Consider the following 17,528-nt stretch of genomic DNA (forward strand, 5'->3'; position numbering starts at 1 on the left):
CCCAGTAATACATACTTTCTATAGCTCCTGCTGAATGACAGAGCCACACTGTGTTTCAGGTAACCAGAGGACATTTAGATTTGGAAAGTAGCTCCACATTAAGCACTCAACAGCAAAGAGGGTGGATTAGGACTAATTTCATCCCTAGGGCAACTCCAGACACATTTCAAGAAGTCATGCTTGTAACAAATGTGGCTTTTCTTCTGAAGTGTAGTGATTTTATTTGTTGCTGTTTTTAAAAAGGTAATATACATCAGCAAAAACCAAAAAAAACCCACAAAACCTCGTGAAACAAAGACTCCTTGTTGTTGTTGTTTCTGCCAGAACCAATTCTCTAATTTTTAAGTGACAGTATCACTGAAAGCTTTCAGACATTGTAATTTAAAGGAAAGATAAATTTGGGAATTGCATTAAATGCTTCACTAACAGAAGTGGAGTTTGCATGTACTACTTTTAGACTGGCAGAGAATAGTAGCAAGGTTTTCTATGGAGAGACAACATCCCATTTTTATTGATGCTCCTAGAAGAGAGAGGTGAGACACTCACAAAGAACTCTGCCTGAAGTATGAAAGGATCCAGTGCTTTCTTGTGCAGCTCCTCCTCAGTCAGGATGTTCGATGCTGTCTGGAGGTATTCTCGGGCTGATTGCTCCCGTGGGGACATGACATAGCCAAAGCCTTGCTCAGAGCAGCCTGGGGTGCACATATCCAGTGTGAGTGAAACATTTGAACCTCTCCTGCAAAACAGAGCAGTCAAAGTTTGCTTACAACAGACCCATCACTGCTAGCAATGACAGACAAACAACTTTAGGAAACCACCCAGATGGTTCTGATGGGGACATTTTGGTCAGCACCTGTAAGAAAATGGGTGATGCTTCTTGTGTGGACAAGACCAGAAGATGTTTTTTTACACTGAAATGTCACTGGGGTCAGATCTTGGGATACACTACCAGTTCAACTTTATTAAAGACTCAAAAGCCAGCCACTGCAGTGAATAATTTTTCTATCTGAAAAATGTTCTTTCCACAATCATAACAAAGGTAAAATGAAGGTCCCAACAGTTTATCAGTTACAGTATAAAGAGAGATACTGTTGAGTGCAAAATTTTTACTGTTAATTAACCACACAACAAACCAAAGAAGTCAAAATGCCTACTATGAATAAAGTTTTAAAGCACTTCTGTTAGCCTCACATATGATAGTCAAAAGTAAGATTCAAAAGCCGTCAGTGAATCTATATTTAAATAACGTAATAATAAAAACCACACAATATGATGATTACTAGGGAGAGGTTCTATACATCCACACAGTAAACCTATTTTTGATTAATCTTAACTCAAAAAATTTAGTTAGAAGGTGTGTGCAGGAGCTATTAAAAACCATGTAAGCATGCAGGTATGACCAACTCACAGAGAGAACAGAAGTCATCACTTGGATCACAGCCCTTTCCTGGACTTAGGAGTTTGTCCAAGGGAATTTGCAGCCAGCCTGCTGCTATGATTCACAGCCATGGGGAAATGCCACTAGTGGCAAACATGGAATCTCTAGTGACACCTTTCAAAGGATTTCACCTTACCTTCCTGTGTGCTATTAAACAGTTACCACATTTCTCCCCTGAAACCGATGCATTTGACAAGAATTGCTTTTTCTTCTTTTAAGGTAGTAGAGGCTACCTACGTTAACAGTTCTTCAGCATGAGGAAATGAGATTATTTCTTCTTCATCAATATCCAGTGGTGTTTGAATTTAGCTGCTGACCACCCTTTTAATTGCATAGGCAGTTAAGGAATGAGAGGAAAGTAAGAGAAAAGCAGAACAGATGCCAAAGAGGCACAGGTAGATAACTTAACAACACCAAACAAAAGAAAAGTTTGTAACAAAGGAAAATATGTAATGTAAATGAAGTTTGTCAGGGCACAGCTCAAAACTGAAATGATGTCTGTCTTCTCAAGAATGTGTCTATGTTGAAAGCAAGTTTATATCTTAAGTGTTCACAGCATTGTACCTAGTTTGAGAACTTGAAGCAATTGCTCTCATTCTTCCACTTCTAGTTATTTGACAGGTTTTTCATTGTAATTCATTACTTTGACCAGTTGATTACTCCCCAAACAATACTCCCCTATCCTCTTGATTTGTGTAGGCTAGCAGTCACCTGAGGAGAAATGTCACATCTTTAAAGTGACAGAAATGGAATGAAATCAGGGATAGTGAAGAACACAAATGACTCAGTTATTTTAAGCCCAATCTTGCCTATAATGAAAAATCAATAAAACAGCAGTTTCAGGGACAAGCCCCAGAGGTTACTGTGATCTCATGTAAAGACAGAATAAAACAATAAAAGGTATAAGATTTTATGACAATGTTATAACAAACCATAAAGCGATAAAAAACATTCTAAACCCACAAGAGTGCAAATTGAAAGCCTCTTCTGCAACACTCCTTTTTACTGTGATCTGAGGAGCTTTGGAAAATCAGCATTGTATTCTTAAAATCTAAGTACTGTCCTTTGTTTTAAGCTTTAGAGATGGGAATTAACTATGGTTAGCACTCCAGTTAAAACTGAGAAATAAAGAAAGGTGATACTTTGCTATACTGGGCCCTTCAGTAACTTCATTCTCATTCAAAACGGCCTCACTTTTGCAGAATTTCTTCACAGGAATTCTATCATCAAGACCTTTGCCCTATTTCACTACACAACCGAAAGGGCACAAAACAGAAAAAGATTTCTCTTTAATCTTTAAACTGCCCTTTCCCAGCTGTGAACCTCTCTGAGAAGCTCCCGATTTGCCTGAGAAACTCCTTTTTTCAAGCTGCCCTAATGGTTTAAGTAGTGAACACCACCTCACCCCAAAGTTTCATTACTGGGTCCATTTGAATAGAATTCTTTTACTTTGGATTAACTCATTTATATGAGTTAGAGATTATTGCTTTTTCTATGGTTTGCTTTCGGAGAAAAGACTAGTCCTCCAGTATGAGTGACAAGGGAAAAAAAATAAAAAAATAAAAAAAAAAAATCAACAAGACCCACTTCTTTCAGGGGCAAAAGCTTTCACTGCTCTATAGGGGATTTCATGCAGCAGTTGCTGTCTTAATGAGTAGTGAGAGACTGGTCAAAAACAAATAGATGTATTCAATGGAAAGAAATGATGCTTCAGAACAGCACTTGTTGACAGCTGTCCAGAAACTGTGTGCTCTTTAGCTAACATGCTTGTATCTAGGACTGGACTAAAAAGAAGACAGGAAATAAAGCAGGTGCTTGACTTTACAACCACATTTGAAAGTGACACTCACAAAAGCAGTAAAGCTTCCTACTAGGCACAGAACTCCTAAACCCACAAAATCTGGGAGCAGACTTTTCCCTATTAGTCACATCTACCCTACCTTTCTTGCAATCCCATGGATTTAACCGTCAGAGTAGCTGGGTCTGTCTCCGCTTTAATATCCATTATGCAGTCAAAGACTGGAGTCTCTGGTACAGGATCCAAATCTAGGAAGTCATCCTCGTTTTTATCCTCTGTCCACTCTGAGTACGTGAAGGAAGGCTGCCGGCTCACAGACTGGCGTCTGTCCTCTTGCAGTGGAAAGGGGGGGTCTGGTCGGGCTCTGAGGAGTTGCCAAAACTGGAGGAAACAAACATTTTAAAAAGTTGCTGCTTGCAGCCCTTTGGTTCAGCCTAGGGCATGGGTCTTTAGGCAGCATCCCAGCTGTCTGTATTTGAATTGGAGAGTACAGAAGAGAACAGGAATGTTCCATGCAGGAGCAGCTTTGTGGTGTGTGTTACAAGGATTCACATCTACCCATTCAAACCTGCTTTCAGCCATAGAGGTTTCCACAGAGCCAGCCTGGCTTAACTCAGGGATACAGTGGAAGCAAAATGTGCTTGTGACCATCATATGCAAGCCAACGTGATACTACTGTTCTTTTGTTCAGTTTCTTATCCTTCCCAGGCTTGTTTACAAAACAAAAATCCACAGTAGTATTCTATAAATCATATCTCTCCTGATTTAATGGCTTTCCATTTGAAATTTACATATAGCTGTGTTAAGCTAATATAATTGAGCTAAGCATCTTTAATAACTAGGCATTGTACCCTGAATTTATGCATAAAACCCACCATTTTTTGAAAAGGCCCCAATTTTGATGTACTTGATCCTGGGGCTCAGAATGCCCATATCAGTTTTTGGCCAGGGGAAAAGACTGTTATAATCTAATTATCTGATTTGAATATGGCATAAACATTAAATAATGAATCCTGTGAAGTTTTAAGACACAAGTGCAATATGAAAGTTTATATTACAAATTAACAAAAAGTTTGAAATTGCATGAATCTAAAAAATTTCTGCATCACATCAATTTGAACAGATGCTGTGATGGACTAAATGATTTAGAAATCAGATCAGTAGACTTCAAATCCTCCACACAGATTTCAGTTAAAAATTTCAAGCCCACCTCTGAATTCCAGGATCTGGAACCCTAGGCCAACTTCATCCATCTAGCATAGAACTAGGAGTAGTATCACCCAGGCTAATGCCATATAAACTATACTGCATTGTCATGCATCCTTTTGAGACTAAGAACAGGTCTTATTTTCCACAGTAAAAGCCTCTTCTGGCCTTTTCTTATGTGGCTTTTAAATGACCAGTTGAATTTTAAAAAGTGCCACTAAAGAAGGTCAAATTTCTCTTTATAGGCTACTAAAAGCAATTTAGGATGTCATGCAGGATTGTGTGAATTTCAACATTAGGAAAGCAGGGCTTGGTCATAAAGGAAAGGACCATAAAGGAAAAGACCCCTTCAAGGTCTCTTCTAGGCAGCACATGGCTTAAAATCAATTTTAAGAGAGAGAGAGAGAGAGATATTACTCAGCTGAGACAAAGGCGCGAGCAAAGAAAACTGTCTTCATGCAACAACCTGTTGTTGATGAGGCTGGGCTTGTAGAAACCCTGCCTGGTTCAATCACCATTTTCAATGCTCTGCCAATGACTATGTTATAACTTATTCTGCAAATACTGATAAAAACAGATGTTTTCAAATTTGCAAATTGCAATGCAGCATGACCTCAGACATCTGAGAGGAAGGTGACAGGCAGGAAGGGACAGGGCTCATGCTCTCCTTCCTAATGAGCATGTTAGAGAGAACATACTGGGACAAGATGGACCATTGGTTGGAACTCACAGGACACTAATACTTGGCTGCCTGGTGACATCCAGAGAGCAAAGTGACACAGAGTAACTTCTGTGCCTCTACTCTAGCTAAAAAATTCTTAGCACAGACCACAGGAATACAAACCAGTGCAAACTCTTCAACATGGAAACTGTCAGAAAAGGTTTTTCTGTACACAAATGTTAACCAACAGAAAAATGGGCCCAGTCTACTTTAATCTATAGTGGTTTTTATGTTTACTTGCAAGGAGTTCACATGGAAAGAGAGATCATCATTTTTAGCTATGGAGAGCTTTCACTTAACTTTACCTTCTGTGCTAAGAATGGGTCAGCAATAAATGTTTTCATCCACAGAGAAATAGCTGAATATTCAAAAAAATCACACCCCTGCTACTCAGATTTTCAGTCCAGAATATTTTGCTGCAAATTTATCTGGAACTCATACAGTTCTTGACAATTCTTACATGTAATTTTTGTTGTTTTCTTTAATATTTGCAATTACGGAATTACCAAAAGTTTATTTTTGAGAACAAAATTAATGTGGATAAGGTACAGCAACAGCAAAAAAACAGAAAATTGCATAAACCTCGCTAACTTCCTTGCCTACATCAGTGATCACAATAATGGAGGCATTAACTATAAATACTTTGCCTTGTGAGTGGTTTTTAGAAAGTCCATTTTCCTGACACATTAAACAGAAGATTTTGCCACTATGCTGCCTCTGAGTGAACTTAACCATGGCATAGAATGATTCCCTTCCTAGCAGGGAATGTGGCCAGCAAATCAAAGGAGGTATTCCCCTCTCCTTGGCACTGATGGAGATGCACCTTGAATACTGTCTACAAATTGAGTTCCCCCAGCTTAAGACAGATATGGAAAAACTGGAGTGATCCCAGTAGACGGTTTCAAAGGAGGTCAAGGGTCTAGAGTAGAGGAAAAACGTGGAGGGAATTGGGTTGTTCAGCCTGCCAAAGAGGAGGCTGCAGTGATCTAACAGTGGCCAACAACTGCTTTAAGGGCAGCTCCAGGGATGCAGCCAGACACTTCTTGGTAGTGTCAGCTGATACCACAAGGGACATTGGCCACAAGCCTGTACAAATTCAGCTCAGACATTTACATTTGTTAAATTCAGATGAGACACTAGGAATAAACTCTTCCTCAGAAGTTCCACACAGCTGTGGCACAGGCACAGAGAGAGAGGATAAACCTTCCTTCCCTGAAGGTTTTCAAAACCTGTGTGGAAAAAAATCATGGCTGACTTTACCAAGTGTTGGCAACAGCCTGGCTCCAAGCAGGATGTTAGACTAGCAATCTCTGCCCACCTACAGTCCCATGATTCTGGGATTCATTTCATGCTGTGCATCACTCAAACAGCATGTGCATAGCACATCTTCAACTTCCTGAGCTACCCTGGGGTACACCTCTGGAAGGACAGGAGATGATGCTCTGCCTGCATGTTCAGCAGCTCCACTCTAAGAGAACAGCATGGAGGGGTTTGAAAAGCCACATCCAGTTAGAGCTCCCTGACAAGACAGTTCTCCACAGTCTCCCATCTACCACACAACTTTGTGTCTGTTATACAATCCATGGAGAAACACAACACACTGCTGCTCCCCAACAGCTGACAGCTAACCAGATGTCGTGGTTTTAAACCAATAACTAAGAAAATTACTTATTTCTTGCTGTGAGATATGGATTAGAACAAGAGCAAAACAGGCATAAAACTTAAAAGGGAAAAAGAAAGCAAGTTTATTGACAAACTACAATAAGAACACCAGAATAAACTTCCAGAAAAACCTTTTCATCCCCTGTCTACCCACTATTCCCTTGTTCACATGACAAAAGAGACAAAACCTTTGGAACTTTGATGGTTAAAACAGTCCCAATTCTTGCTACAGTCTTTTCACCAGTCTTTATAGAGAAACAGAAGTTTCTTCCTGTTAATTTATGGAGTTTCTCACAAGAAAAACTATTTTTCTTATAGTTTTCCATTGCTCTAATGTTAGCTGCCCAGAGCTGCTGTTATTAGAGCCCACTCCTCCCATTTTCACATCCCAAGTGTGTATGGGCCATGAGTCTAGGGATGGGATTTTTAAGGATAAGTTATTCAAAGGCAAAAAGTCTTCTTCATCTGTTTCCGTGAGCTTCACCAGAAAACAGTTTTCTCATTGCCTCTCAAGGCTTCAAATCTTCCAGCACTTCACTGTACCATAATTACTCTACTTTTTACTCAAAATTTACACTTTGAACACTCTATTCCTCCCTATTTACTGTCATGAATTAAAGGAGCGTTTTCAAGACCTTATTGTCCATTTCCATAGTTTTAACAGAAAGATATTTCAGCTTAATTAAAGCATCTTCTTAATTCTCTACCTTTTTTTTCTTTCCTGTCACTAGTAGTTTATAAAGTCTCTTTTCATGTTGATCACTCTCTTTTCTCTGTCTGGATAAAAAGATTGATCCGCAAGTCTCATCTGGGAAATGAAAGAGTTAAAATCTTGCCCAGGCTGTTGTAGGTAGTTCTGTGGCCTCGGCCGGTGCAGGAGCTGGAGCCGTCTGCGATGGAAAGTTCCTCATGGCTGCTCTGGAGAGTGCAGTCGCCGCGCCCAGCCCGCTGCAGGCCCAGAGCCCTCTCTCCTTCTTCACTCAGCAGTCTCCAGTGAATCCAGCCACAGCAAAAAACCTGCAGCCGAGCCAGAGATCGGCTCGGCCCGGCCCGGCCGGAGCCCGGAGAAAACCCCCTCCACAGGGCCCGCATCCCCCGGCCGGGAGACGCTGGGCCCAGCCCAGTCCCCGCCCGGCCGCATGGCCTGGGCAGGGAGCGGGAAGCCTGGGGCTCTGCCGCCCTTCCCAGCCAGGAAACAAAGAGAGCCAAGAGAGCTCTGGTTTTACACTTTAAGGTAGGGTTCACAAGTTGATCTCACTTTTCAATGGCCTAAACTGCTGTCAATTCTCAGCAATGACCGATAATTGGTCAGGAGAAAAGACGCCAGGCAGATCCCAGCAACTTAAACTTTCTTAAAGGTAAAGTAACTCCATGACACCAGATTAACCACAGTCATGCCACTTGAGCTTGTTCTGCAGCTGGGGCACTGGCCTACATCTAACAGGACTTCATATTCAGAAGAACAGTGGCTCCTTCTGCCATTGAAATCAATGGATGATGGTCCTGTTAATGGACCACACCCCTTCTGCTTCAGTGCAAATAGTTTGCCTATCTGTGGATGGAAAAAATAAAAACCATTTTTATATACCATTCTACTTCAGTGCAATCCCCAGTTCATCAAGAAATTGAGTAAGGCTAATTCCACTACATGAAGCAAGTGGATAATTGTACAGAAACAGTCCCAAAAATTATGTTTTACAATCAACTTTGGCCTAAAACCAACAACTTTCATTTATAAGACATCTTATAAAAACTCACTGAAAAAGGGCATGAATATAGTTTGTGCTGTACCATAACTTACCAGAGATCCTACAAAGAGCAGTCCTAGAGAAGCCAAAGACAGCAGGATGTATGATACCACAACACTCCCAACTGTAGTCAGGCTCTGTGGAACAACAGAACAGACAGTGATTCATGCAGTGTTTAGGGGCACAGCAGTGTCTACATGCATGTTCTTGGCCAAGTGTGTATTATTTCCCATGAAGCTTTACTGATATCATACTCACCTGTGGAAAAGCTTCCGTCATCACAAAAAAAAAAAAAAGCCAGGCTATGGGGAAGACTGAAACTGAAACCATTTCTAAACCCTGGCATCTCAGAAGGTCTAAACCCCAAATTTCACTGTGAAGGCAAACAAGAGTTCTGCTTCCTACCCTCATGCTTTGCTAAAGTTGAGATCTGAATCCACAGTCCAATTTTGCAGACTGGATAAACACTTCATTGCTACAGTCAGTGTGATTTTAAACTGTGGCAAAGAGCTTTAAACGAAGTTTAGTACTGTTCCTGGGTTTTGGGATCCTTAAATAGAATACAGCCACAGAGGAGTTTTCTGTGTTTTCTACATATTCAGTGAAACACCATAAGGTTAATTCACACCACTGGCAGTGGAATTAATTCTGATGTCATTTTATAGTAGTCTACAGTTCAGCCTGTTCTCTGCAGTAGGTGCAAAATTCAGTTTTGACGGGCTTCAGTGAGCAAGGAATTTTACTCTGTTTTTCTCCTACTCCTCAGTACAGCTAATGAGAAATTTGGAGTTAAGAGCTTCCATTTGCTTATTTTAACATCAGAAGATTTCTTTGCCTATACTGTTTTCAAGTGTAAATTTGCACAATAAATAGTGCTATAATAAACAGTCCTCAAACATATGCATGAACATCTGCACAGAGTCATACTTGGGGTGTTCTTGTGGAGCATTCTAGGAATCAGTTTCTTCCATGAAGGACAATTATTGCAAGTCAAAATTATACAAATCAGTGACTTTCTGTAAGGAACAACAATTTGTTAATGATGAGCCACTGCAAATAAGACACAGGCAACAGTCTGTGAAGAGTTCTGTGCATAATAAAGCCAACTGCAAAAGGGCAAAGAGAAAGTGCTTCTTTCAAAAAAACCCAAAAGAGCAGGTGATATGCAGCTCATAAACACTGAGAAAACAGAAAACAGTCCCTGCTGTACTTCAATCACAAGAGGCACTGAATCAGATTTTCTATTAGCACTGCAAAGCCTCTGCCTCAAAGACTATGTACAATGGATCTAAGCATTCTGACGGCAAATATATTTCATCAGATTTTTGAAAGTACCTGTTCACCACTTAATTAAGGTTCTGGCCACACTAGAAAAATCTGCACTGGGTATAATTACCAGTAATTTATCAGATGAATCATTCTGGTATACATGTCATCATGTCATGGTGAGAAGCTAAGCAATTTAACTGGGGTAACTCTGTAGATATAATTGAATCTGTGCACCTAGTACACTTGAAATACATTTCATGCACACAGATCTGTTCTAAACACTCAACAAAAAAAAAATAAATTTTGAAACTATGGTGTGATTTGCACCTTTTATATGGGTTGATCCATTCTTCCAGAATTTAAGCTTCTATTCATCCTAAGAAATGAAATTTCAGCCCTCCCTTTACTGTGGGCTAAACCTTAATGAGATGACTTCTTACTGCTTTGTTTCATTTGCAATAATTTTCACATAACAAAAAATATGCTGTGTTGACCTAACATCACAGTCAAAAATTCAACCCAATATCTCAAAGATGAAATATTCATCTGCTTTCAGAAAACAGTTCTACCATTTCAGAATGTACACGTGAAACACACACATATTATACTTATTAGAAGAAGTATTAGAAGCACCACCCAAGGCTACTGACATCAGCTCTATAACCAGAGAGGAGCACAGGGACTTACCTCCCCTTGATCTGAAAAAACCTGTTTAAATGGGGTAAGCAAGTAAGAGAGCAGGTCAAAAGCATTCTGAGCTTCTGGGATGGTCCCGTAAGTGCTGTACCACAGCATCATGCAGAGAAGCTGTGCAATCAATCAGAAAAGACGTAATTAGCATCTCTCATTATACGCACATTCATTTTAATTTCAAGACTGCATAATTAACTAATTTAGTTAGCATTGATTTCATGTTGATTATCGCTTTTGCTCTAAGAAGTCAGGTATTTTCTAGGCTGTGGCTTAACAGGAATAAAAAGACTGAAGGCTCCAAGCTCAGCCACTATTAACTAGATGTGCATCACTGAGTTACACAGGCTCCCTCTGACCCCCACCAGCAAAAGGGCTGCCCAGAAACAGCACGTGGAGCAACACAGAGAGCAACAGGTTCCTCTGGCTTCTGAACTTTCAGGACTATGACTTTTAGATCAAAGCCAGTAATTTCCATGAACTTAGGATGTTATTAAAAGACTCTTAAGGCCTCTCAAAGCTCCCACAAATAGCCATGTTTCACATAAGCACCATTATAAATACACACAAATACACACACATAGAAGCTTTTCATTTGAACCACTTAAGGGTGCTGCACATGCCACAGTTAACATAAATGACAAAACCAATGACTTTGTATTTAACACACTCACAGAGAGGTATAACCTCATTCCTAACTGTGAAGGGCACTCAACAGCTTTAAAGAACACACTTCCCGCTGCACTTGTTAACATCTTTACCTCCATACATATCAGCTACAGAAAACAGATTTGGTGGGATATTGGTCATTTGGCAAAGGAGGCATTTGCAGAGCAGCAGGAGATGGGATAGGAGTCTGGGACATCAAAAGGCAGGGGCTGTTCTCAAGGCAAAGCCGTGAGAGGTGGCTGCAGAAATTAGGACAGCAGCTATTCCCAGTGAATGAGGAAACCTCCCAAGCCAGCGCAGCTAAAAGAAGGGTCTCAGCATTCCAAAGCTATGGCAAGCTGTCTTACCAGTATCTGAGAGAGGACAAACAGATACATGCTGTCTCCGGGGATTAATCCATTCCACCGGGGAGGCCAACCGAGCACTGCTGTTTTCTGGGAGGCTTTCAGGGACTGCTCCTTCCTCTTCAGCTCTCCTTGCCGTCCTTCAGCTTCATCCACTGACTCCATAACAGCTGGACGGGAACAACCTTCACGTGAAAACGACATGTGCAGGGGATGAATGGGATGTGACCCTGTAGGCACAGCGGGGGCTGCAGGGCTATTGTTTTCCTGGAGACGATGGTTACCTCTCAGTTCCGCCTCAGCAAGCGCAGCTCAGGATTGTGAGCGTCACACTCTATTAGTGCAGCTTTATTCACCTGCTTTCATCAGAAAAAAAGTGAGTGTGGGCGGATAAATTATTTTCTCTTTCTTTCCGGAGGTGCAGATTCTGGGCTTTGTTAACAAATCCTCATTTACATTGCTGCACTTTCTCATTTTCACTTTTTAAAAGCAGCTACCTGTGCTATTGCCTAGCTACACACTTCCCAGCTACACGATGGCAGAGAACCTATTTTTCCCTTTCCTGTCTCAATTTCTCTACTTCTTTTATTTGTCTGCTTTGTCTAATCCAATTATAAATTTCTGAGGTAGAGACTGTTTCATGTGTCTATGTGTCTGAATAGTGCTCGGGGACTCTGGGTTTTGGCTGGATGTCCTAAGGCACTAATAAAATAGAATTTATTCCAATAACCTACTTCTTGGATGAATTCATACTCAAGAGCTATTTAATAATGTTGCAATGCTGTTCTGTTCAGTGAAAATAACCACTGGTGTGGCTATTCCCTCAGTAACTGTATTTTGAATAGAGTCTGTGTAGACTTAATTTCATTTACAAGTGAGAAGGAGCGAAAGATCAGAATCATTGGGTGTAAGTCTTACTGACTTACATCTTTGTACATGAGGAATGCCCCAAGGCTGCCCTGTGTACACACTGTAGACTTAAGCCTAAACCAGCCTCTTGTGTCCCAGGGAAAGGCCACACCGTTGGTCCTTATATGGTTTGTTGAGGTCAGGTTTCTACAAAATGTTCCTCTCAGCAAACATTTCTTTAAATGTCTCACAGTAGCACCTCTAAGTCAGATAAGCACCCATTAACTAGCCACAGCTCTAATCAGGCAAATGAAATATATCTCTGCATCTGCTGAGGGTCTGGCCATAGTAAGAATTCATCTTTAAAAGCTTTTCTCTTTTAACGCTAGCCATCATGGGAAGTCTACCTCTGTCCTTAAAGTTTAAAAGTTTTAAGCTTCTAAACTGCTTCATGTCTCACTAGATTTGAACAAGAATTGAGAGGAAAATACTCGTTAATGATTGCCAATTTTTTCCTGCTAACTTTGTGGGATGCTTATGTTCTGTGTTTAGGAACAGGAATTTGAAATTTAGCAGGGACAGAATCTTCGTGTCAGAAACTATTTTTGTCATCCTTGCAGAGAGACACACACCTATGTCTCAAATCTAAAGCTTCAAAAATACCTACTTTCTTATAGTTTTTTATTGTTTGCTCCAGAAGTCTCTAACCTTCCGTTTTCACTAAACATAGTTTAAGTCCTACTTTTCCTTTATCTGCATTAAATAATGTCCCTCTTTCCCTAAGAATGATTAATGGACATATTTACTGTTTCTCCAGGTTCTGATGATTTCCTGTCTTGCATACTCCTTCCCAAATCTCAAGATAAAATATACACAGTGCAAAACTAAAACATTGAGAAGACAACCAGACCAAGGAATGCAAGGAGCCAAGGAATGCAGATTTCATGCTTAGCTTTCAGCTGGTTATTATAAGTCATAATATTTCATATTTCAGAACATTTTTTTAACTGACCAAAGGTGCTGCCTTATGTAGCAGGTAAACAGCATTTCTTTGTTTCATACTTGTAACAGCCTGAGATTTTACAAGGTCATTTCTGGTTGGAAACAATCCCTTGAATATAATACAATGACGAGAAGGCCACTTAACTGCATCTTCTGGAACAAAGATGTCAAAGTTAGGGCACTGCTCTGTATCTGTAACCATGGCGATCTGTGCCTCTCCACAGCCCAGAAGTCCAACTCCAGGAATTCCAGTGTTGTCTAGTAACACCTGTACAACTGCAGGGGTCACATTCTCCTTCTTACAACTGCCCTATATGAAGGACGATAGAGCACTCTTATTTTCAATTATTTTCACTGCATAAGGTAGAGACCTGCCCTGTGAACCTGGGAGCCCAGGATTCCAGCTCTGCTGAACTGACACTGTTATCAAGAGGTATTTTCACTAGCACAATGGAGGGCAAAAAGTGTAAGAACTAAAATAATGGAGAACTGGCTGAATCTATACATATAAATAAACAGATACATGTCTTGGATATACAAAGAGAGGGTCTAGAATTAACTAAAGTCCACTCAAAATTTTTCTCCTACAAATCCCAGAAGATTAGATTCTAACAAGTATAATGATGCCCACCTCAGGTTCTATATTGATTTAACTATGCCAGCTTTAAACAATACTTCAATTAGCACTCACATGTCATCTTGCAATCCTATATTCCTGTATTGTTTATCCTAAGGGGCCCAGGATTCTTTCAGTTGTAGATGAGGTAATGAGTGAAACACAAGTGAAGCTTTCTTGTGTCAAGGTGAATGTGAAGGTCTTGAGAGAGCTGGCAAGGATGACTGCATCCAGGAATGAACTGAGCCTCTCTCCTGCTAGTGATTTGACTGAGAGTGAAATGTAGCATCCATGTGATAGCTTACTCATTTCCTGCATCACGGAGATGGGGATTCAATTTCCATGAGTACTTCTGCTTTGATACAAGACTATACTTGCTAGGGAAAAAAAAAACCTTTTGGCAGAAGAATTAAAAGGTCTCTGACATCTGTAGCAACCATATGGCTTGTGAAAGCAAGTTGAAATTTCAAAACAGCACGATAAACTTAAACTCCTTCTTGCTGTTCAGGGAAAAGCACTTTCTGGATCATGCCAAGGATCCATTCATCCTGTATTCTTTCTCTACACAGTGCCACCAAAACTAGCTGCCAAAAATACACAGCATAGCACATTATCATATTATGGAATAATACATATATATAGGGAAACATCTTTCTTCACTCAGGAGGTAAAAGCTGGCTTCCATAACTCTGGCAATGCACATTTTAACCCCCCAGTATCTCTTTTTTCTTTTTTTCTGACTTCATATATGGGTACATAACAGGCAGAAGAATAAAAAAGCACCTATATAACTCAGAAAAACAAGTGCTTAAAGTACTAGTCTTAGCTGAAACATTAAAAGGCACTGTAGCAATAATAATCAAGTCAACAAAGCCTTACAGTAACAAACATGTCACGATCCCATCAAATCCTGCTGTGGGTGAGGCATTAGCAGCTCTGTAACTCAACTGATTCATACTTAAAGCCTTCAGAGAAAAACAAAACAAAAAACCAGCCCCTCAGAACCTCACATCCTGGCTGTATTTCCTAATGAAGTTAACATTTTAAAAGGAACTTGTGTCCTCTCTTGTGCATGGGTACTAATGCTCAAGGAATTGGCACAGCTCCATTGACAGACTTAATTTAACAACATATTTTTGAGAGAAAGATGTTCCTCAACAAAGCTGTTTTTATAACAGAAAGAAAACACACCCCAGCAATGAAAAGACAGTGCTCATACAGGCATTAAGCATTTATGCACATCCGTCACACTGTCCCTGCGGGAATTGTGATTCTGGGTTGGATGGTACTGCCTCTTCACTGGGAAATACAGGTTTTGTTAATGGTGAATTCTACCTTCCAGACATAGAAGACAGGAGGGCAAAAGGGGCCTCACCTGCTCTGCCAAGTCTCAAGCCGCAGCAGCAAACACACCACAGCAGCTTGGCTGCATTGCCCCTAATTGTTCTAGGTGTATTGAAGATATCCCTCTGAACCTATCCACATCTTGATTATGGACATGTGTGGTGAGAATCTGTAGGAATGGACCACAGAGTGGAAGCACAACAAAGTATGAACATGCCAGTTCATGCCAGATAGCTCACATCCATCAAGATTACCAACACTTCACAACAGAGTCATAAGTCAGTTTACGGCCTCTGCATCTTCAGATGCCCAAATGCAACTGCCTACTGAAATCTCTGCCTCTAATTTCCATCTAACTGCTAGGGAGAACTGATATTGACGAAAGAACAGTAAATGAAAGCACACTATTGAGATGGGTCTCAGTCTATTGCTGAAAAGAATTATAACATGCACCTCAACTGCATACACAGGGCATAGCCCTTGGCAATACAGCTAACAGATTTGGTCAAGACCTTGTTAAATACACACATCACAAGACTTCCTGATTGCAGGCAAGTCCAGGTGCTGGAAAGACGCATCAAAGCTGAATGAACTGCCTCAGAGTGCACAAGAGGCAGCTTGTGCTAGAGGGTAAAAAGCCTGTCTTATCCAAAGAACAGAACTTTAGGAGAATGTTTTCTTAGCCAATACCTATCTCTTTTCTTGACTGCCACTGCAGCATGAGAAAGATGGAAACTGAATAATTAGCTTTCTTTTGCACTGCAGTGGTATGGGAAGAAGTGGGTAAGAGGAAGGGGACCTCTCATACTTGCATAGCAAAGGCAACTTGTGTACTTACATTCTTCGTTCTGCAGGAAACCAACTCGTGGGTCACTGTTTTATAACTCCAAAACTTCTCCTGAACTTCTTTATGAACAGCAATCTAATTTATTAAGCAGTAAATGTGACAGAAGCAGCATCATTACTGTTTACATACAGATAAAACTCACCACCATGGAAAGTCTGTTTCTTCTTGATTCTATCTGCACTCCTAACTTATCTGATAAGTTATGTTGAAAATTTACACTAAAGATATAATCATCTGTGTTGAAAACTGGGGATGCTAGCTTCCCCATTATTCATTTTTTTAACCTTTCTCATCATGACAACTGCTACTCTGCTCGATGCCTGGCCTGCTCTGTTTATGAGAGTTCAATACATTTATGTTTTTCAAATGGCTGAGTAAAATGCTGCTCAGGAGGAGAGCATCTAGGCCCCAAAAGTATCCAGATTAAAAGCTGCAAAGAAAGACACCCCCAGACGCACCCCACAGCTACCTACTACTGATTGACTGGAGATAGAGGGGATTTACAATGATGTAATCTCAGTACCTCCAATTCTGTTCTGGATAAAGTCCAAGTTCTAGCTGCCAAAAGCTTGTGGTTGGTAGATCTTGCATTTGTAATGCAAAACCACACTGAGAGCTACTTCAGAAAGTATCAGACAGCTTAATTCAAGCACAAGCAACAAGCCAGGCAGATCCACGGATCCCACGACATTTACCACTAAATAATGCAAGGCATCAAAGCAACCCTGAAATCACTTTTGTATCAAACTGGAAGCCAGTTAGATCCATCCTGTGGTCCTTGGTAGGACTGCAGACTTCAAACTCTTCTCTGTAAAAGAACCCATGAAGAAATAAGCCTGATGTACCACCAACTGAAGTAAGAGGTGCAAGAAACTGGAACTACCCTCTCTGACACTTTACAGGGGAATGGAAGACTCTTCACCAAGACTGATCCTACACACCAGAAACATGGTTGTCAGTCTCTTATGTTACTTAATCTGAGATGAATTTCAGCTTAAAATTTCTAATACTTTTAGTTTGCACTAAGTCTATCTACCCTGGACTGTAAGAATGAGCTAAGCCAGGCTACAGGTATTCATAGCTGTGTAGGGAACAACTGAAATTTCTAACATTCAAGGATTCTATTTGGGAAAGCTGAATACTTTTGCTAAAAAAGATCACACTGGAAATATTTGTATTTCATTCACACTGATTCATGGGTTGATATGCCCATCAAGGGGAACTTAACTGCTCAACAGCTCTCCAGTGACATTCCTTCAGGCTCTCTGAAGATTCAAGAGAACACCACCCCACAGCTTGCTTTCTTTTTGTGTGTGTGTGTGTTT

General features: G+C 40.5%; 1 protein-coding gene across 11 annotated transcripts in view; it reads right to left on the reverse strand.

The window, feature by feature from the left end:
• The window catches only part of PTPN5 (protein tyrosine phosphatase non-receptor type 5), a 76,226-nt gene that overhangs the window by 22,649 nt on the left and 36,049 nt on the right, over positions 1 to 17,528 (reverse strand). For 7 of the 11 annotated variants that reach the window (XM_088058056.1, XM_088058048.1, XM_088058050.1 and 4 more), the window contains 5 exons: positions 11,549 to 11,730; positions 10,530 to 10,649; positions 8,627 to 8,710; positions 3,379 to 3,617; positions 547 to 736 (listed from right to left, as the gene is read on the reverse strand). In XM_088058056.1, the coding sequence (XP_087914182.1) occupies positions 547 to 736; positions 3,379 to 3,617; positions 8,627 to 8,710; positions 10,530 to 10,649; positions 11,549 to 11,710 (795 nt within the window). In that variant the 5' untranslated portion in view covers positions 11,711 to 11,730. Of the gene's footprint in view, positions 1 to 546; positions 737 to 3,378; positions 3,618 to 8,626; positions 8,711 to 10,529; positions 10,650 to 11,548; positions 11,905 to 13,541; positions 13,610 to 17,528 lie in introns of those variants that run through there. The other 4 variants (XM_088058054.1, XM_088058053.1, XM_014251880.2 and 1 more) reach the window with 3 other exon arrangements.

This window comes from Pseudopodoces humilis, chromosome 7, assembly GCF_049639895.1.
Source record: "Pseudopodoces humilis isolate 2021_Gansu_Grassland_sample_001 chromosome 7, ASM4963989v1, whole genome shotgun sequence".
Classification (NCBI taxonomy): Eukaryota; Metazoa; Chordata; class Aves; order Passeriformes; family Paridae; genus Pseudopodoces; species Pseudopodoces humilis.